Below are 22,042 nucleotides of genomic sequence, written 5' to 3'. Positions count from 1 at the left end.
GTAAACAAACTACAATTTCTTGCACAATTTTAGACAATAAAAACAAAAAAGGTCAACATTTTGATCAAACCTGCAGGTAAATGATAGGTTCTCTTTACTAGCTAAACTGTGGAATGCTTCCCCTTCCCCCTTTCCTCCACACACAGAATAATATCAATACAGAAAGAGGAAAACATGTATTTCGAAGTAAACATATACCAGGATGGATTTTTAAATATTCCCTGTTGTGGTAATTGGAAGCGGCCTCAGAGGACGGTTTCCTGAAAATGTTACTTTTCCGAACATGTGTAAACATGCCGTAAATTCTAGGAAAATACTTCAGGCAGCTGGAATGTGCCGCTCTCATTATGTCAGCTCGCAGGAATAACAGTAGGCTGAAAGGGCCCCTGTAACAAGCAGCACTCACCAGTTAGCGGATGGCATATAGCCATACGGCTGGGCTTCAGTATGAACTGACATTGCATCTCCCGAGGAAACTGTTCCATAAGGAAGGGCTCCTCCAGATTTAAGGGACAGGTAGGCTCCTTCCCTGCCTGGAGTTGTGGCAGTGCGTCACGAATATGGCTCATTTTTATTGAGAATGGGTATTCATGCCCTGAAGAAAGACAGATAACATTTAGATATTATGTAAAAGCTATAAAACGAATAAAACGCCAAACAGCGGCACTTCCGGTGGACGGTCAGGGTGTCACGTCACTTCCGGTCACATCTAACCTTATGCATTACGTCACGACACGTGACTTCATCGGAGGTCCGATGAAGTCACGTGTCGTGACGTAATGCATAAGGTTAGATGTGACCGGAAGTGACGTGACACCCTGACCGTCCACCGGAAGTGCCGCTGTTTGGCGTTTTATTCGTTTTTTCAATGTAAGCACATTTTTACCTTTATTAAATTTTAAAGTGCTTGCATACTTCACCATGAGAGCTTTTTATTTCTACATTTGCTCCTGATACACCTTGTGGCTATCCTGTGGAGTCGACTTCGCTGCGCCTGGATCTATACTGGTATTGGATACAGAGAACGCCCCTCGATTCTATCTCAGCACTGGGAAGATTCCGAGCAACACGTGTTACCCACTGTTTGGATTCTGTTCCAGTTTTGGGAGGATTTCGTTGACACGCATGACCTAGTGTCTGGAGGTAAGCGCACTGCGAGCCCAGGCTAAGCAAAGAGTTATCAAGATTGTCCACATTGATGCCCGAAGTGCAGAAGTTTTGTCTATCACTGGCACACTAGATTGATTTATCCAAACTTTGATTTATATATTTGGACTTTTATTTTTGGATTTATTATCAGTTTTGGGTTATTTCACTAATTTTGAATTCACTGCATATCTTTATTGATTGTTATCAGTCCCCTATGGACTGTCTTTATATTCACTTTTAGATTTTCAGTTTGCGCTCATCATTTTTTATTCAATATAAATAATTAATTGTAGATGCATAGTAAGTATAAATATATATACGATGGGCCAGATTCACGTAGCTCAGCGGATCTATAGATCCGCTCGATCTACGTGAATTAAGATCCGCTCCCGCAAGTTTAGGAGGCAAGTGGCTAATTCACAAACCACTTACCTCCAAACTTGCGACGGCGGATCCTAAATCCCCCAGCGGAATTCAAATTCCGCGGCTAGGGGAGTGTCATATTTAAATCAGGCGCGTTCCCGCGCCGATTTAAATGCGCATGCGTCGTCCGGGAGATTTTCCGGTGTGCATTGCTCCCACTGACGTCACTAGGACGTCAGTGGTTGCGACGTGAGCGGGACTTGCGACGCGCGTGTTCGTGAATCGGCGTACGCAAACGACGTAGGAGATTTCGAATTCGACGCGGGAACGCCGGCTATACTTAACATTGGCTGCGCCTGATAAAAGAAGGGGTAAGTATACGACGGAAAACCGCTACGGAAACGACATAAGAACACTGCGACGGGTCTGCGTACGTTCGTGAATTTGCGTATCTCGCTGATTTACATATTATTTATCGTAAATCAGCGGGAACGCCCCCGGCGCCATTTTTAAATTTAAAAAAAGATCCGACAGTGTAACACAGTGTAACACTGTCGGATCTAGCCCTATCTATGCGTATCTGATTCTATGAATCAGGCGCATAGATAGGACCAGTGTAAGTCAGATATACGATGGTGTATCTGCAGATACACCGTCGTATCTCTTTGTGAATCTGGCCCGATATATATATACAATATATATATATATATATATATATATATATATATATATATATACATATATATATATATATATATATATATATATATATATTTACGTAGCTACAATTATTTATATTATTATAATACAGGTGCTTTACAACGTGAGGACAGACAGTGCTAAAAACATACTTGCAATATATTACACAATGCATATAACAGGTTCAAAGATTTATAAAGTGCATTCAGTGCAATCAATAGTGTATGAACAATATAGGAAATCAATAGCAAAATATTGAATAAAAAGAAATATGCAATTTTTTTTATAAAACATGTACCAGTTAAAGTGCAATAAGAGCCATCAGTTGTAAAAAAACTAAAAGTTAAATCTCAAACATACAGTCAGGTCCATAAATATTGGGACATCGACACAATTCTAATCTTTTTGGCTCTATACACCACCACAATGGATTTGAAATGAAACGAACAAGATGTGCTTTAACTGCAGACTTTCAGCTTTAATTTAAAGGAGTTGTAAATAAAAATTTGTTTTTGCTGAAATGACTGTTTACAGGGTATAGAGACATAATAGTTAACTGATTCCTTTTAAAAACGATTAAAAATAGATAAAAATCAATCATATAATGTACCTGTAGTTTCTAGTTTTGTTTTTGCATGTTGTTTCCTGCCTCTCTGCTGTACAGAGCCACAGAGCCAATACAGGGCAGTGATGGTTTGGAAAACGAAACTGATTGGTGCTGTGGGGTTTTAGACACACAGTAATCACACCTCCTTGAAGTTAGTGACCACAGAGAGAAAGCTCCCAGTACTGTGGTTATCAGGAAACAGACAACCAGGAAGTGTGGAGATCAGAGAAGAATTACAGCAACTTGAGAGCAAAAACGAACAATGAGGACATGAAAACAGCACTGCATTAAGGTAAAGGAAGCTATTAAGATAAAAAATAAATGCTTTACAAACCCTTTAAGGTTTTTACATCCAAATCAGGTGAACAGTGTAGGAATTACAACATGTATATGTGCCTCCCACTTTTTAAGGGACCAAAAGTAATGGGACCAATTAACAATCATAACTCAAACTTTCACTTGTTAATACTTGGTTGCAAATCCTTTGCAGTCAATTACAGCCTGAAGTCTGGAACGCATAGACATCACCAGACGCCAGGTTTCATCCCTGGTGATGCTCTACCAGGCCTCTACTGTAACTGTCTTCAGTTCCTGCTTGTTCTTGGGGCATTTTACCTTCAGTTTTGTCTTCAGCAAGTGAAATGCATTCTCAAATCGGATTCAGGACAAAACTCTTTGGTTGCTTTCGCAGTATGTTTTGGGTTATTGTCCATCTGCACTGTTAAGCGCTGTCCAATGAGTTCTGAAGCATTTGGCTGAATATGAGCAGATAATAAAATTGCCCGAAACACTTCAGAATTCATCCTGCTGCTTTTGTCAGCAGTTACATCATCAATAAATACAAGAGAACCAGCTCCATTGGCAGCCATACATTCCCACGCCATGACACTACCACCACCATGCTTCACTGATGAGGTGGTATGCTTTGGATCATGAGCAGTTCCTTTCCTTCTCCATACTCTTCTCTTTCCATCACTCTGGTACAAGTTGATTTTGGTCTCAGCTGTCCATAGGATGTTGTTCCAGAACTGTGAAGGTTTTTTTAGATGTTATTTGGCAAACTCTAATCTGGCCTTCCTGTTTTTGAGGCTCACCAATGGTTTACATCTTGTGGTGAAGACTCTGTATTCACTCTGGTGAAGTCTTCTCTTGATTGTTGACTTTGACACACATACACCTACCTCCTGGAGAGTGTTCTTGATCTGGCCAACTGTTGTGAAGGGTGTTTTCTTCACCAGGGAAATAATTCTTCGGTCATGCACCACAGTTGTTTTCTGTGGTCTTCCGGGTCTTTTGGTGTTGCTGAGCTCAACGGTGCGTTCTTTTCTTTTAAGGATATTCCAAACAGTTGATTTGGCCACACCTAATGTTGTTGCTATCTCTCTGGTGGGGTTGTTTTTTTTTTTCCAGCCAAATAATGGCTTGCTTCACTGATAGTGACAGCTCTTTGGATCTCATATTGAGAGTTGACAGCAACAGATTCCAAATGCAAATAGTACACTTGAAATGGACTCTGGACCTTTTATCTGCTCCTTGTAAACAGGATAATGAGGGAATAACACACACCTGTCCATGAAACAGCTGAGCAGCCAATTGTCCCATTACTTTTGGTCCCTTAAAAAGTGGGAGGCACAAATACAATCTGTTTTAATTCCTACACCGTTCACATGATTTGGATGTAAATACCCTCAAATTAAATCTGAAGGTCTGCAGTTAAAGCACATATTGTTTGTTTAATTTCAAATGCATTGTGGTGGTGTATAGAGCCAAAAAGATTATAATTGTGTTGATGTCCCAATATTTATGGACCTGACTGTAAATATCAGTGCAATATATAAAAAGGGTGCAGATTTCTGCAAAAATCACATGGGACTAAATTCTATGTGTAAAGTCCATTGCAAAACCCATGTTGAAATGATGATCAAACACCCAGTTGTGTGACACCCATCACCAAAGTAAAAAATGGAGTACAGTTACAATACAATCGAACACAGAAGGAATCAGAGAGCCAAATGTGAGCTAACTTAACTTTTATTGTCTATGAGGTTGTACTGAACACCACTGGGTTATATCTGTTTATTGTTGCACTGAAATCAGTGAGGACTGTGACAACTGGGGATGAGTGCAGTAATCAGTGGTCAGTCTAAGCTGACCCTTTTCTGCCCATATGCATACTTACCTCCTTTGTCTATTGGGTGTTAGCTTAAAGGCACGGGCAGCACTAGATTTTTCCCAATGTTTACAGTATAGTAGGCCATCCCTGTCGAAGGGGAAGATGAAGAACCTTGGGGGGGGGGGGGGGCGATGGTCAGCTAAGGCTAGTTTAGGCAACTAGGAAGGAGGGCTGGAGATGTTTTAAAGAATTTGTGGATTGGTCCTTTAAAACCCACCAAAACCACTTTATAGCAGAATTTAACTTGATCTTGAAAAAGCATCAAATATTTCTATGCACACATACTTCCCAATTTTTTAAGTTAAGTTTAAGAGGGACACCAAATAGGAAAAGTATGTAGACATAGGAGACATCCCTGCCACACCCCTTAAGGGAGAATTATTCTAAAAAAAAGTTTAGGTAAAACCTCAAAAGATAAAAAGTGAATTTTATATACAACTATATACAGTAGATCAGACCAAAATGAGGGACAAGTGAAGAGGAAAGAGGGACAGGGGGACTTTGTTCCAAATCAGGGACAGTTCCTTGGAATCAGGAACATATGTGAGCTATGTGAATGTTCATTTAAAACTCACCTGTCCATTCATTTCTGCAGCCTTTAGTTTACACTTGACTACTCTCTGGAAAGCTATCTGCGGTGAATAGGTCTTCAAAGTGCTACTAAGCAGCCACTTGTCAGGTGCTCAGGAGGGAAGCCTCTTAACCCCCCTGGCGGTATCCCCGAGCGTGACTCGGGGTTGATTTTTTCTACCAAAATCGGTAGCCCCGAGTCACGCTCGGGGTAGACATGCAGAGCCTGCAGCGTGCGCTGGCTTGCCTTCTCCTGGATCCAGCGATGTCACCACGCTGTGTGAGCGAGCGGGACCTCGCTCGATTCACACAGCGTCCTCCTGTGCCGCCGATCTCCGTTCCCTGCGACGTTACGACGCACAGGAGCGGAGATCGGCGCCAAATTCAAAAAAGTAAACAAACACTATACATACAATATACTGTAATCTTATAGATTACAGTACTGTATGTAAAAAAAACACACCCCCCTTGTCCCTAGTGGTCTGCCCAGTGTCATGCATGTCATTTTATATAATAAAAACCTTTTTTTCTGCCTGAAAACTGTAGAATGTCCATAGCAACCAAAAGTGTCTTTTTATGTCAAAAATGGTTTTAGATCAGCTAGAAAACAGCGATAATAAATTATAATCACTTGCAGAATTGTGCGATAGCGATTTGCGAGGAAATTCGTCATAAAAAAAAAAAAAAAATGACAGCAACAATTCTGCAACTGAGCAAATTTCAGTGATTTTGAGTTGATTACATTATTGAATAATTTTTATTTTAATTATATTATTACTTGCTATAATTATTTATAATTATTTATTATATTATAATTTAAAATTTTGTTTTTAAAAAAATGTCATACCCGAGATGCCTATTAGACTCTTGTTTGGTCAGATTTAAGTGAGTTATTCCTAAAAATCACAGGCCTACAGTATAAAACACCAAATTTCCTTGCAAATAATTGTACCGCTTTCAGCATGTTTTTTCAGACAGAATCATACCGCCAGGGAGGTTAAATGCCTATTTCTTTTCTGATGCTTTTTTTTTGCCTTTATATGGGACTAATGCACTGCAACTGTGAACCAAGCATGTGGCTCATGGTTGCGATGAGGTCCTATTGATTTGAATAGCCAAATATGACAGGTGATGTCAACTCAGCATGCACTTGTTAAGTTTGCTTTGGCTGAAACGCAAAGCATCATTCTTATGGCATGTGAACAGCAACTTCTGGCTGTATTGTAGGCTTTAGGTGGGTGTTCGTAGGAGTGAGTGAGTGAGTGAGTAACTTGTATAGCGCAACAAATGCGAACTAAATCGCCTCAAGGCGCTTCCCGTCCAGAGTCGTGCCGGTCCTTCAGGAGAGGTGGGTCTTTAGTTTTTTCCTAAAGGCCTGATGGTTTTCCTCCAAGCGGATGGTAGAGGGTAGAGCATTCCAGAGCCGTGGTCCTTGGACCGAAAATCTACATTCTCCCCTCGATTTGTAGCGGGATTTAGGAATTTGGAGAAGGTTTTGGTCGGTTGACCGGAGAACGCGCTTGGTGACGTAGGGTTTTATTTTCTCGCTTAAGTATTGGGGAGCGTTCCCCTGTATACATTTGTGGGTGAGGCAGAGTGTCTTGAATGTCACCCGATCCTGTACGGGCAGCCAGTGGAGGGATCTCAATGCCGGGGAGACTGATTCCCACGGCTTTTTACCTGTTACCAGTCTGGCTGCCGTGTTCTGGACGACTTGTAGACGTGAAATCTGGTATTTTGGTAGTTCTAAATAGAGGGAATTTGCGTAGTCGAGTCGTGAGTTGATGATTGTTCCCACCACTACTGCTGTGTCCTCTTCTGGGATGAGTCTACGTAGCATTCGGAGCAGATTACGAGAACCGCTGACAACTGATCCTATTTGTGCATCCAACGTCATGTCAGAGTCAAAGATGACTCCGAGACTTTTGGCTTTATTGCTTGACGCGATGGTTTGTCCGAGGATGGTGGGTGGTGTCCCTGTGGTCCTAGAAATGGATTTCCTATTTGCGTGAAGGGTGAGTAGTTCTGTTTTGGATCCGTTAAGTTTGAGGGAGCTTTCGGTCATCCAATTGTCAGTGTAAGGCACTTTCCAAGTTCATAAAATTGGTCTTTTTTGTTGGTGATTCGAAGGTAAAACTGTGTGTCGTCCGCATAGGACTGGTAGCACAGGTCCTGTTTGCTGATGATTTTGAGGAGCGGGCGGATGTAGATGTTGAAGAGTACAGGTGAGAGGGGCGATCCTTGCGGGACTCCGCATGTAATGGTCCATGTTTCTGATGTAAACCCTCCAAGTTTCACGGTCTGAGTGCGATTTTCAAGGAAAGATGCGAACCACGGTAGGGCCGCGTTGGAGACTCCTGCTACTTCTTTGAGACGTGCGATCAGTATGTTGTGGTCTACCGTGTCGAAGGCTGCACTAAGGTCCAGCAGCACTAAGAGACAGGATTCTCCGTCATCTGCTGCTTCGAGGGCGTCATCCCATATCTTAAGAAGAGCCGTTTCTGTGCCGTGGCCTGGGCGAAAACCTGATTGTAGAGGATCTAGGAGTTTGTGCTTGTCCAGGTGGGGCTGAAGCTGTTGTACTACTGCTTTCTCCATGATCTTGGAGATCGTGTTGAGGCTTGTTATCGGTCTGCGCTGGTTTGGGTCTTTCGGGTCGAGGTTGGGTTTCTTTAAGAGGGGTTTTATTATGCCTTGCTTGAGGTTGTTCGGAACAATCCCTTCCCTGAATGATTGGTTTATGATGTGCGTTATGATGGGTGCCAAGATGTCAGTGCATTCTTTCAAAAGTTTTGTAGGAATGATGTCATTAGGTGATGTGTTGTCTCGGAGGCTTCTGATGATGTTTTTTGTGGTGTCGATGGTAATTGGGACCAGCTCGAAATTCGTCGATAGTAGACTATTTGTGTTGATTGCTTCTTCTTGCTGTATCTGGGTGGAGTTTGTGGTTTTTTTCTGTTGAACTGATGCCCGAATCTTTTCGATTTTGTCGATAAAAAAGTCAGATAGTTCATTACAGAATTCCTGTGTCTCACTTGCAAGCTGGAGGGGTTCATGGCCTTAGCGACTAGTTTAAAAAGTTCCCGTGGACGGTTTAGGGCTTTGGAGATGGTGTTTGCGAAATGGTCTTTTTTGGCTTTAAAGATCGCTTTGTGGTAATTTTTGGTGAGGGTTTTGTACTTTGTGAGGTTTTCTTTTGATGGGTTCCTCCTCCAGGCTCCTTCAGCACTTCTGCGATCCTGTTTCAGTAGGGTGAGGGTGTCGTTGAACCAGCCTGAGTTATTTTTCCGGCTGAGAGCTCTGCGTTTCGGAGCAACTGTGTCTGCTGTTTGTAGTAACGCTTTGTTTAGAGCGTTGAGTGTTTGTTACGTTGAGTGGTTCAGATTTGGTACTTCTATTTTTGTCGCTAGTGTGGTTTTGAAGAGCTCAGAGTGTAATTTCTTCTGTGATCTTGTCCAGTGTATAGTTGTAGGGGGTTTAGGTTTTTGAAGGACGGTATCGGTGGTTAATATAAATTTGATGGCGTGGTGGTCTGTCCATGGTAAAGGTCTGTTGTCCAATTTGTTGATATTCACGTTTTGCTTGAAGATGAGGTCCAAAGTGTGACCGGACGTGTGCATGGAAGTCTTTATCAGTTGCTGCAGACCGCGTTCTTCGAGTTGGTCGATGCAGGCGGTAGCGATGGGATCCTGAGTTGAATTAGCCCAGAGGTTGAAATCCCCAAGTAACAGCAGGTTTTTTGTTTTCAGGGTGTATGTAGAGAAGAATTCGGTGAAGAGTGTGAGGAGATGCGTCTTTGGTCCGGGTGGTCTGTAGCATAGTAGTATGTGGACGGTTTCCTCGGGTGTAGCTTGAAGTTGCAGGGTGAGTGTTTCCATAAAGGGCAGTGCGTTCTGTAGGGTAGGTTTGGTGAGAGCGAGGTGGGATTTGTAGATCACTCCTCCTCTTTGTCCTGTTCTATGCTCGGTTAGGATGCGATAGTTCTCGGGCACCAATTCTGCTAGGATGGGATTACAGTCGGGTGAAAGCCAACTTTCTGTTATAAAGAGGCAATCTGTGTTGTGTTGGACGATGAAGTCGTGGATTTCCTTTCTGTGCTTGACTGCAGATCTTGTGTTGATCAGGGCGCATTCTAAGTGTTGTAGTGGCTTCTCGTTTTTTGGGTTTGGTTGGCGCTAGATTCTTAGTAGTTGTTCTTTCCGTAGTGTTTTTTGAATGGAGGTTGGTAGCGGTGCGGCTGCCTTCCTTAAGTTGCGGAGGGTGTCCGCTGCGTACTGTAAACAGGACAGTAAAACTGTTGCTCAACAGTCTTTTTTAATTGCCCCCCCCAATCACCCTTGTTTCACTGTTGCCGTAATCTCACAAGCAAAAGAGAAAACCCTGAAGACTGCTGGGATGTATGACGATGATATCCCAGGAGTCTGCAGGTTGGAGAGGCAATGCCATTTTACCCCAAGCCATGATGCGAAAGCAGGTTAAAAACCTGCCTAAAAAAATGGAACAGCAAATAAAAATATATGTTCCTATTCATTTTCAAAGCAGAAGAGACTGAGGATTACTAAAATGTTATGTTGCATGTCAGAGTTTAGGTTTTTGTTTCCTATTGACACCAATTCAATTTGGAAAATTAAAATATTTCACCAAAATCTCCCAGTTTGGCTGATCCCTAGTGACCATCTGAAACACAACACATGATTTTAGTGTGACGATATCTGTATACATACAGCTAATTTTAAGCCTAATGAGAGTAGGAAAATAACTGGTCTGAAAAACTTTATTTGTATTTGCGCTTTTGGATCTTAGCTATTTGTAATGGACACATGTATTTGGTATGTCTTTTTGGTGCATACACTATCATTGCTGACAGTTACTGAATACACTGAAACAATTTCCGCACTCGTTAGCTTTCATTTGTTATTACTGGCATAATTTTTATTTTATTTTCATAAGGGTTATTTTCAATATTTATCTGTTATATTTGGATTAATGTAATCTGTTTTGCTTCAAGTGCCCTGGAAACTTTATACATCTGCCGAGGAACTTTTCATGTGCCAATGTTTTTTTGTTTTAAAATTGCCGCTGCTTTTTTTTTTCTACAGTACACAGCATGTCTGCGGGATCTTGACGTTTGGGTCATGGGGGAAAGAACGCATGTTCCCCTATGCCCTTCACATGCTTGTTGCTTGAGTGACCTATCAGAAAGCCTGAGCACAGAGTGCATGGGCGCAGTGGTGTTTCTATGTTTTTATACAGTATGTAAATACAGACTTTGAGAAGGACTAAACTTGCACATGATTGTAAAGTCTTGTGTTTTTTTTAAAATAACAAACATGTTATACTTACCTCCTTTGTGCACTTGGTTTTGCACAGAGCAGCCCAGATCCTCCCTTTTTGCTGCTCCTGGCCCCTCCCTCCTTTCGAGTGCCACCACAGTCAGCAGCTTCCTATGGGAGCACCCAAGTCGAGCTCCGTTTATCCATTCAGGCACGGAGCCTGATCTGACCCTGCCCCCTCTCTCCCTTGATTTGCTGACTGACTTTGATTGACAGCTGCAGGAGCCAATGGTGCCGCTTCTGTGTCTCAGCCAATCAGGAGGAGACAGGGGGTGCAGGGTCAGATCACAGCAATAAAAATTGTCAGAGGTTACAGAACTACAGTATTTCACTCTATTAAAAAATGCTTCTATTATTATTTCCCATTGGAGATATGTTGCTCACTTCCTGGAGAAGGGCTTTAATGCAATATTATCAAAAGATTATCCTAATTAACAAGTTGTTGAAGCATAAATAATAAATGGTCACAGCAAAGGGAAAACCTTCTAGTGGTGAAGGACCACCCAAGGCTAAAGCCCAATTTATGGGCATACCTGTAGAGGAGCTACAGCCAGCATTAAAGATGCTGCTCCTTCTGCATTCTGCAGCTCTGCCATCTAATCTTTCCTGCTGAACCAGTCAGTTTTTGAACAGTGTGTACCCAGCTTTAAGGTGTTACTGCTATTTCTGCTCTCTCCATAATGAAAAGTAAATTAATAATCCAACAGGGACTTTGACACTCCTTTTGTAATGCTCCCAACAGATGTATAGACTGTAGTTCCCAAAAACTGATTTCTAACATAGACTATATGGTCAAAAGCATGTGGACACTTTTCCAAGTTCACGTGTTTCCAATGTAGGGCACAGTTTAGCATACAAAGACATTTTAGAGGATTGTGTGACTCTTTTCTGTTCCAGTATGGCTGTGCCCCTATGCTGAAGGCCAGGTCCATAAAGACATGGCTTGATGAATTTGGTTAGGAGGAATTGGAGTAGCTTGCATTGATCTCTGACCTCACCCCTATTAAACATCTCTGGGATAAACTGGAATGCCAATTGTGAGCCATGTCTTCTTGTCCAATATCAGTACCTGACCTCACAATTGCTCTTTTTGGCTCAATGAGCAGAAATACCTAACTACATACTTCCAAATCTTGAGGAAAGCCCTCTCAGAAATGTTGAGGCTGTTGTAGTCACACAAGGGCCACAACTCTAATGTAATGCTACCCATAGTATTGGAATAATATGTCCACCAAGCTCATATACAGTATTATGGTCAGATACCCAGAAACTTCTGGCCATAGAGTGTAACTCTACATCATCCATTAAAAACTGAACAACCAGTTTTGTAGGAGCTGACCCTTGAAGAAAATCCTTAAAAAACTGAAGAGTTTGAACATAAACTAATGTCTCAGACACATCTAACATTTTCCTATTGTCAGGTACATGATAACCTTTTCAGACCTAATGCTTACTAGTGCAACTAACTATAGTGTAAACTAGATAATGAATCTATCAATAGATTAATATATAGAACAATGAATGATCACTGTGAAGGTTTGGCATCCTCTAAATATGTCATTGATGGGCATCCTATAACTCATAATTTAGTGAAACCTGAAATTAATTTGATGTGTAAATCAATAGATTGCAACAATAGCATCTATCTGTTGTGCAATGATTGCAGAGGTCAGCTATTCATACATTCTTGTCATATCTGTGTGACTGTGTGACAGGCTCCATTTAAACACTTAAGCTGAAGATGACATTCCTTGTACGTACCAATAAGAGGATAAGGAGCATCATCTTTGCCCGAGGTGACCCACAGCTGGTAATCTGTATCTGAGCCCTGTGGAGAACACAACAGAGGATGAACTGAGGAAAGTTTAATAGTCACACATCCTAATTTACCCTATCAAAAGAATTTTTCTATTTTTTTTAAATCCAGGAGAGCTCATCTTTCCCGAACCACAGGTAATCACTCTATGTGTGATTACCACCCAAACACCCACACATAGCTGCAATTGCTGTCAGCTTTTCATTGCTTTGTACCGGCTGAGTGGCCACAACTATCCACATTCACTGGTGAATCCAGCCCCAGGAATGTGCTGTATTTTTGCCCAACCAGTGATTTAAATCCCATGAGAATGAGGCCTTAAAAGACAATTCCAAAGGTTATTACACCATATACAAATCCTCCTTGACTCTGGAAAAATAAATTATTAACGCAAACGCTGCACACTCATTTACCCACTATTGTATAAAAAAAATCAGTGCATAAAACTCAAGGCTCCATGCCATCACTGCTTCTTGCACTGGCTTACCAAACATAGAGTCAGCCAGCCCATAGATGAGTCCATTCTTTTTTTGTTCAACCAGTGGGTTGAACAAAACAACTGACCTAATTTCCCTATCTGCATAAGCGAGATGGATGGGGGAATCTTCCTGCTGAGTGATTGTATTTTGATGGCGGGGAGACTTTCCCACCATTAGTTTACACTGATCAACATTGCAGGCTACAGCCTGTGGCGCTGATCGAGCAGGGAAAATCGGACAGGGTGGTTGTACAGAACTTGATCGGTAGATCGACTTCTGTACAACCTCCCTGCCCATACATGGTTCGAAATTTGTCTGGTCCTTGCTGAACTGGCTGAACTTCAATCCATGTATGACTGGCTTCAAGAAATTTTATATTTGGAATGATTCCTTTCCTGTTATAAACCGGTCATGCAATGTACAGCTTAAATTACATATTATATTCGTGGTGATCCCTCCATCCGTTGGTGACTTTGCAAGCGAGTAATCCCCGCACAGTTATGAAAACAATCTTCCAGAGGTGAAATTGATTATCTCTAGCACAGTTTTCACATATAATCCCTGCTGCAGATTACATCATGTTGGAAGGATATTGTGATATTATGTAAAAATGGAATTTTGATTTAAATCAGAACGGAACAGCAATTATGAAAGAATTGGACAACCTGCTGAGAGTTGGGAAAGTGAGATGATTCTATTAGCCCAGAAGATGGACGGCAAAGGAAATTGTCATCCTACACTCTCATAGTGACACGCCACTGTGGTAGGTGCTGGAACTTGAGATAATGCATTGCAGAGCTCACGCTACCTGGCCTTAGGCCTCATTCACACTGGCACTTTAATGTTCTAAAGACAGAAGAAGTCAAACAAACAATTTTTTTTTTTGCATCCCAGATCACTTTTTCCTGCATTTAAAAGCCCCTGCTCTAAAGCAGGTTTAGGCTAGGTTCACACTGCTGTGAATTCAAAATCGCGGTAAAATCTCGATTTTACCGCGATTTTGCGGCTGCGGTTTTGCCGTGATTTTGGCCGCGATTTAAGAGACATCTGTGAAGGGTTCAATGTAAATCGTGGCCCCGAAATCGCAAAAAGTAGTACAGGAACAACTTTTTGAAATCGGTGCAGCGCCGCAGATGCGGCGTCGCACCGATTAGGATGGTGCCATTGCCGACAATTGCCGGCAAATGCCGCCGATTTGAGATGCGATTTGACATGTGAAATCGCATCTTAAATCGTACCAAATCGTACCCAGCGTGAACCTGGGCTGAGCCAAATTTAGGTGTGTTTAGTCACGTTTCATTTTTTAATCAGATCCTAGACCCACAAAACTATATTTTTCTTTAGATGCATATAAATGCAGGTTTGGTAGTGCCAGTGTGAATGAGGTCTTAGGCCCTTTGCACACAGGGCTGTCCAGCTACAGTGTGGCCCTCCTGGTACTTTAGTGTGCCTGGGAGGGATAGGTGCAGTGTCCAGGCAGCCTGTCAATGTCTATGGAAGGCTGTCAGTGAACGGGGCTGAATGCTGTGCACAGTAGTACCAACATTTATGGCACTGTGCATTAAGGGATGAGGTTCTGGAATGCACTGCAGCTGGATGGTCCCCTATGCAGGGGGACTAAATTATGAATTTATTTGTAGAACAACTACATTTAAAAGCAGCACTGGACTAGCCATTTGTCAGCTCTGGCAAATACCGGGAAACTGGGAAATCTAAAACGATTTAATTGTGAGTATTGTGGAATACTTTGCCTCCTTAGCCTTGGTTTAAACATATAGGATGTAGTGTTACTGAGAAAACAGAATTACCAATTTAAATACAGCACTGCCCCTGGCCATTGTCTATACTATGACAGTTATTGGGCAAGTTGTTCTTATCCCTGCCAGCAACGGGTGTGATTTAGCGTACTGAGCCATACGGCAGCTTGAATGTTTTGGTGAAATCAACAGATTTAAAAAAATTCTTTCCACAAAATTATTTATGATTACCTAAATTTGAAATATTAACTTTACTTTCTTTTCTACAGTCCAAAATATTGACTGTCACTAATCAAAATACAGTGCTTCAGGAGGCATGCACAGACCTAATACGCAGCCCAACACTTAACTTAAAGTGGCTGTCAAGGTTTTTTACCTTCATGTATTCTATGCATGAAGGTAAAAAACCTTCTGTGTGCAGCATCCCGCCCCCCTAATACTTAGTTGAGCCCCCTCTTGATCCAGCGATGTCCATGAGAGCCTTTACTCTCCGGGAACTTGCACTCCTGATTGTTTTTTGGCAGCAGTTGGAGCCACTGGCTCCTGCTGCTGTCAATCACAGACAGTGAGCCAATCAGGAGATGAAGGGGCAGGGCCAAACCGTGGCTCCATGAGTGAATGGACAAAGAGCCGCGGCTCCGGAGCGGACCTGCTTGCTCTGGGGCCGGAGGAGCCAGGAGTGCCGGCAAGGGACCCAAGAAGAGGAGGATCTGCTCTGTGCAAAACCACTGCACAGAGCAGTTAAGTATAAAATCTGACTACGCTGCCGCTTATTGCGAGACAAAAGTTTAGTGTTGTCAGCCTGCAACAGGAAGTGCTGTTAACTGTTAAGGTTATACTGTTACTGGTACTTTGCAAAACAAAATTATTTGCTAAATAATCTGTATACAATGAGGAATGATGTCAAACATAGATTTAGGGCAAAATAAAGCACAAACAAAACGATTTCCCCGTACACTGTCACTGTCTAAAATTTTGTGTTAAAAATAGAGGTTTCAAAGTTCTTTCCTTTCCACGAGTGGAACGAAAGAAAATCACTTAATTCCCCCATCAACACATTTAGTATTGATGGGGGAATGCCTCACGCATCACTATTGTATTCTGCCAAAAGGGGGGGCAGGGAGCCCTCTAGCTGGCAGAATACAATGGTTACTTCTAGCGGCTATAGCCGCTGGCAGTGATTGGTATGTAGAAAAATCTCACAGGCTGGTTGTATCCAAGTCAATCCATAGATAGACTTGGGTTCAATCAGCTTGCGCATACATGGATCGAAATTTGGCCACTCCCTGCTGAACTGTCTAAATTTCAATGCATGTAGCCGGTTTTAGGAAGGTTTTTGCTTTAGCAAACTAAAGTCCATTCAGTTGGGATTACATGTGCTTTAAACACATGCATTTCTTCTGTTGTAACGGCATCAGACAATCACTTACCTCTACACCAAACTGCTGTAAAGCCATTTTAATGATATCAGCCACTGTGTCTTCATTGGTAACAGTCAGTGTTTTTGACTATAGAAAAAAAAAGTAACGTTAACATTTCAAATATAGGTAATTATATTTAATCATGTTGGATCATGTCTAAGAATAAGAATCAGTTAATTTCAGAAAATCCGAAAAGCTAGCACTTCTGAAAACCTTCCCTGTGATTAAAGAGCAACACAGAACCCAAAACTCACACAAACGATGGTTACCCTTTTCAATACTTTTCTTTGGATTTGTTTTTTTGTAACTGATGATGTGCATGTATTAAAGGGGTTATAAAGGTTTGTTTTTTTATTTTCTATATAGGTTCCTTTAAGCTAGTGCATTGTTGGTTCACTTACCTTTTCCTTCGATTTCCCTTCTAAATGTTTTTTTTTTCTTTGTCTGCATTTCTCACTTCCTGTTTATCCTCAGTAAACTTGCCCCCATGATCTGGCTGGGGGTTAGTCAGCCAGAACAGCTTACTGAGGAGAAACAGGAAGTGAGAAATTCAGACAAAGTAAACAAAGAAAAAAACCATTTAGAAGGGAAATCAAAGAAAAAGGTAAGTGAACCAACAATGCACTAGCTTAAAGTAACCTATTTAGAAAAAAAAACAAAAAAAACCCCTTTACAACCCCTTAAATGTGTGTAGAGTATGTATGTATTACAATGCATGTCAGGTTTTCTTGTTCCCCCCCTTTGGAAGATTTATTCTATTTAATTGTCCTTGTGGTCTTTGTCATTGGCACAAAAAGTGATGAAATAGCCAACATTTATAAGTGGTCACTGGACGTCACTGCAACAGGAAATGTGTGAAAACCTTCCAATGGGGACACCTGTTCTGATGATATCTGTTTATGGGAGAAATTCCCCTCACTTTGGAGAGATTTACCTTCCCGTTGTGTCTCCGGCATGACAAGATGTGAATGGAAATCTTCTCAAAGAGAGACAAACAGACAGAAAAATTATAAGTTACTAACCTGTTTCCTACTTGAAAAACTTTCCTACTCGAAAAAGCACTTTAATTTATATACGTTTGTCTGAATTCTTAATGTAATGTTGGCTTTTAAAGTCCATGTTTATACATTTATTTGCCTTGTATTAAGTTTGAAAAATGTTGTGCCATTTGTGGCATTTCAGTGAATACTCATTCAAATTGGAACAAAAATAGAACAAATTCAAGGTCTTTTTTTTGCAGAATAGTCTGCTTACGCTTAAAAATAATAATAAGAATTAGAATTAAAATCCGCAGACACCCCAAACCTACCAATGGTCATCACCAGATTAAACACCCAAGCTCAATTAGAACTATTATTAGCCCATAAGAATGATTCTATAATCCCCTATCGTAGAAAATGGATAATGTTGTTAACCCACCCGAAAGCTTCCAAATATTTAAAAGATTCCTTACTTTAATAATTTTCCTATAGTCTGAAGAATAACAGTATAAAATACTGAATCTTTGGTATAGAAAATGACTAACGGCAGCTTTTATTTCAGTTTTCTCCATCCCTCCCCCCCCCTCCTTTATTTGTATTTACTTTAGCTGTATAGGTGTACCTCTGATCATCTTGGTGACCTCCCAGTCCTACAGTTTGTACCCAATTGGGGTAGGCTGGCCTAGGTCGCCAAGTACCGTATTCTTTTTCTGTTAAATGTTTGCCTGTACAAGGTGATTATACTAATATTTGTTGTATATTGAATGCAACTATCTCAAGTGTTGTAAATTGATAAACCCAATAAAAATGTATTGACAAAAAAAAAAAGAAAGAATTATAATTAATTGGAATGGTTTACGCAAAATGAATTTGACTGCAAAACAACAGATTTCTGAGCAAATACTGTTCATTCAGCTACTTAGTTGAAGGTGCTTGAATTTTTTATTTTTTATATATTTTTTATATATTACTTTAAAGTGAGCATAGGTGTGTGCAGCCTATTGCATTAGGGTATGCACCCCGAAGCTTGAACACATTTATGTGTGGACGGTATCAGTAGGACGGTGGATGACGTCAGTCAGTAGGGCAGAGTTTGGTGTCAGTAGTTTTTTATTTTTATCATTTTTTTTTTTTTACAATATTATTATTATTTATTTTTTTTACCATTTTTTTTACGAGCCCCATTGGGGGGTTTTGGTGATATATCACGGGACTAAACAGACCAGGGCATTAGCAGCAGGGGGAATCTTCACCGCACAGAGTGATTAGGGTGGGCATACCTGGCATACCCTGTGCGCACGCCTATAAAAGGGGGTGATTTTGGTGTGTATTGAAGGTAGTTTATTTATTTTAGTAATCTTTGTATTTAAATTCTTGTTTGGACAAGAGAAAGCTTCCTCCTCCAGTTAAGCTAAACTTTCCTGTTGCCACCTGAACGTTGAGTACTGGGGGTACATGGAGCCATCCTCGCTCCAAAAACACTGGGGAAAATAAAGAGACCCCACACACATGACATCACTTCTATACAAGGTTATTTAAAAAAGCAATGACAACAGCAGTCCCCACCTGAAAACCACCCCCTCAGGCTCTAACATGTTTAGATCTCTCTGCTTTAATCAAATAATAGTAAATAAAAAAAAGTGTAATTTTTTCGGACACTTATTGCTGGCCAGTGATGTAGGAATCATTAAGCCCAATGGATCGGCAATATAGCCAGGCAATCAATATTTTTAAAAGTAATGGTCAGTAAGGGCAGCCGCCTTTTATTTTATTATAGATTGCCTTTAAAAAACATCAAAATCAACATAATTTTGTCTTGCCAATTAACTCCATGCATTTTGCCAAAATATTCATGCTTATTAGCAGACATTTCAGAGAAAATAAAAAAGGAAATTTGCCTATCCATAGTAGGCACTTTACGGGTCAGCTCTTGGGAAACGACATCAGTAAAACTTTTACGTTTAGCGGCAGGTTTGCTTTATGCACTTAATAGAAAACTTCACTAAATAAAACAGAAGAAAGTTTACTAAAGTTCATCTGCAGCAGCAGATGAAAACGCAGCGGAGCCTAAAGCCTGGGGCGCACAGCACTTGAAATAAATGACAATAGAACTGTGGAACATTGGGGTAGATTACAAAGTAAACATGCTGTGGAGATACAGTCGTTTCCCCTAAGGTCCTTGCGTTTGATTGACTCGTCGAGGACATATGATCCGAATCTGGCACCAGGAAAACATTAGGTTATATGCCACATTTTGTCGGTTTTGAAATAATTGCGGTCACTTCTGGGCGTTCTGCATGTCTAAGATACTAACCAAGACATGCTTAAGATGAGCCCATGCTAATGGATTGCTGTCATCTGACACTTCACCCGTCATCAAGTAAATAACGAGGTGCAAATGCAGCTGTCTGACGATTCCCCATTAGGGTTATTTTTATGTGTGGCGTAAAGTAGAACCAAATAAAACTGAACTCCAGGCACTGCATTTGTCATTTCTTTCTTTTTTTTTATGTATTTTTTTTACTGTACAAGCAGTGCAAGTACCTGGATTTGAGTGGGTATCTGCCTTTTGCAATCCACCGTACTACAGACCTGAGCCTGGGAGGGGAGGGGAAGGACTAGAAGCCAATCAGGTGTGCTGAGTTTTTTGGGCTAACAAGAAGTATGCTGACAGATGAAGACTGCAGAGAAGTCAGCTAATCATTTTGCTGCTTCTCCTTTCACTGTCCAGTCATAGGCTCGGGGTAGATGGCTGTGACCTCTAAGGCCTTGTACACACGACGGGACATGTCCGATGAAAACGGTCCGCGGACTGTTTTCATCGGACATGTCCGCTGGCGGATTTTGGTCTGATGGCTGTACACACCATCAGACCAAATTTCCCGCGGACAGCGAATGCGGTGACGTGGCCGCGCTGTCGCCGCGACTATGATGCGGCGACGTGCGCGCCCTGGAAGGTCAATGCTTCCACGCATGCGTCGAATCACTTTGACGCATGCGAGGGCTTTCGGCCGAGCGGACATGTCCGGTGAGTCGTACAGACGACCGAACATGTCCGACAAACAGGCTTCCAGCGGAAAATTGTCCGGTCGGCCGTACACACGACCGAACATGTCAGCGGAAACTGGTCCGCAGACCAGTTTCAGCGGACATGTTCGGTCGTGTGTACGAGGCCTAAGTGTAATTTAACTGCAGCAGAGAAAAATCAGGTCTACTACCCTGCCAAACTAAGATGAGCTGTGTGGTGGAGCTTTGTAAATCTTAGAAATGGATGGACATAAATATCCTCTGGCAAGTTAAAGGGGTTGTAAAGGTTTAATTTTTTTTTTTTATTAAATAACAAACATACCATACTTACCTCCACTGTGTAGTTAGTTTTGCACAGAGTGGCCTCGATCCTTGTCTTCTGGGCTCGGCAGCTGTTTCGGCTCCTCTCCGCAAGAGCTAACCCCCCCTCTGGGAAGTGCTCTCCCAAGGGGGTTAGCTTGCGGGCGCGCTCCTGTGTGATACACTCGGCGGCCGTAGCCGCCAAGTGTATCACTCGGCCCCGCCCCCCGACACGCTGCATCATTGATTTGATTGACAGCAGCGGGAGCCAATGGCTGCGCTACTATCAATTATCCAATGAAGAGCTGTGGGAAAGCAATGCAGGATCACGCCCACGGAGATTCGGGGCTCAGGTAAGTAAAACGGGGGCTCGGGGGGCCGGAGAGTGCAAGGTGTTTTTTCACCTAAATGCATAGAATGCATTAAGGTGAAAAAACACCAAGCTTCACAACCCCTTTACCTGCTCTCTTATACACTGTATGCATTTCATTTAGATATTTACTGTTTGCCTGGGGTTTACTTCAGTGATTTCCAGCTTCCAGGTGCATCAGCCACAAATTACATATACTGTACATAGTTACATTGGTCAAAGCTGGACCAATGTAGCTATGTATAAAATATCCATACCTGGGACTCATCTTTAGGACATACAGTTGTGTTCATACGTTTACATACCCTGGCAGAATTTATGATTTTTTGCCCATTTTTCAGAGAATGATAACACAAAAACTTTTCTTTTAGTCATAGTTAGTGTTTGGCTGAAGCCATTTATTATCAATCCACTGTGTTTACTCTTTTGTGTTTACATCATAATGAAAACAGAAACTACACAAATGACCCTGATCAAAGTTTACATACCCCAGTTCTTAATACCATGTATTGCCCCCTTTAACATCAATGACAGCTTTTGTGATATTTGTGGATAAGGCTCTTTATCTTCAGATGGTAAAGCTGCCCATTCCTTTTGGCAAAAAGCCTCCAGTTCCTGTCAATTCTTGGGCTGTTTTGCATGAACTGCACGTTTGAGATCTCCCCAGAGTGGCTCAATGATATTGAGGTCAGGAGACTGAGATGGCCAATCCAGAACCTTCACTTTATTCTTCTGTAGCCAATGACAGGTCAACTTGGCCTTGTGTTTTGGATCATTGTCATGTTGGACTGTCCAAGTACGTCCCATGCGCAGCTTCCTGGCTGATTAATGCAAATGTTCCTCCGGTATTTTTTGATAACGTACTGCATTCACCTTGCCTTCAATTTTGACCAAATTTCCTGTACCTTTGTAGATCACACATGCCCAAAACATCAGATATCCACCTCCGTGTTTCACAGTAGGAATGGTGTACCTTCTATCATAGACCTTGTTGACTC

General features: G+C 41.6%; 1 protein-coding gene across 2 annotated transcripts in view; it reads right to left on the bottom strand.

Moving 5' to 3' along the window:
- Positions 1–22,042, bottom strand: part of ARHGAP20 (Rho GTPase activating protein 20) — a 226,853-nt gene that overhangs the window by 34,006 nt on the left and 170,805 nt on the right. For both annotated transcript variants that reach the window (XM_040340561.1, XM_040340562.1), the window contains exons 7-9: positions 16,377–16,454; positions 12,656–12,722; positions 407–595 (exon numbers count right to left, since the gene is read on the bottom strand). In XM_040340561.1, coding sequence (XP_040196495.1) covers positions 407–595; positions 12,656–12,722; positions 16,377–16,454 — 334 coding nt within the window. The remainder of the gene's footprint in view (positions 1–406; positions 596–12,655; positions 12,723–16,376; positions 16,455–22,042) is intronic.

The sequence above is a fragment of the Rana temporaria genome, chromosome 2 (assembly GCF_905171775.1).
Source record: "Rana temporaria chromosome 2, aRanTem1.1, whole genome shotgun sequence".
NCBI classification, from domain to species: domain Eukaryota; kingdom Metazoa; phylum Chordata; class Amphibia; order Anura; family Ranidae; genus Rana; species Rana temporaria.
Note: the sequence above shows the minus strand (reverse complement) of the source record. Positions and strands in the feature narration are given on the sequence as shown.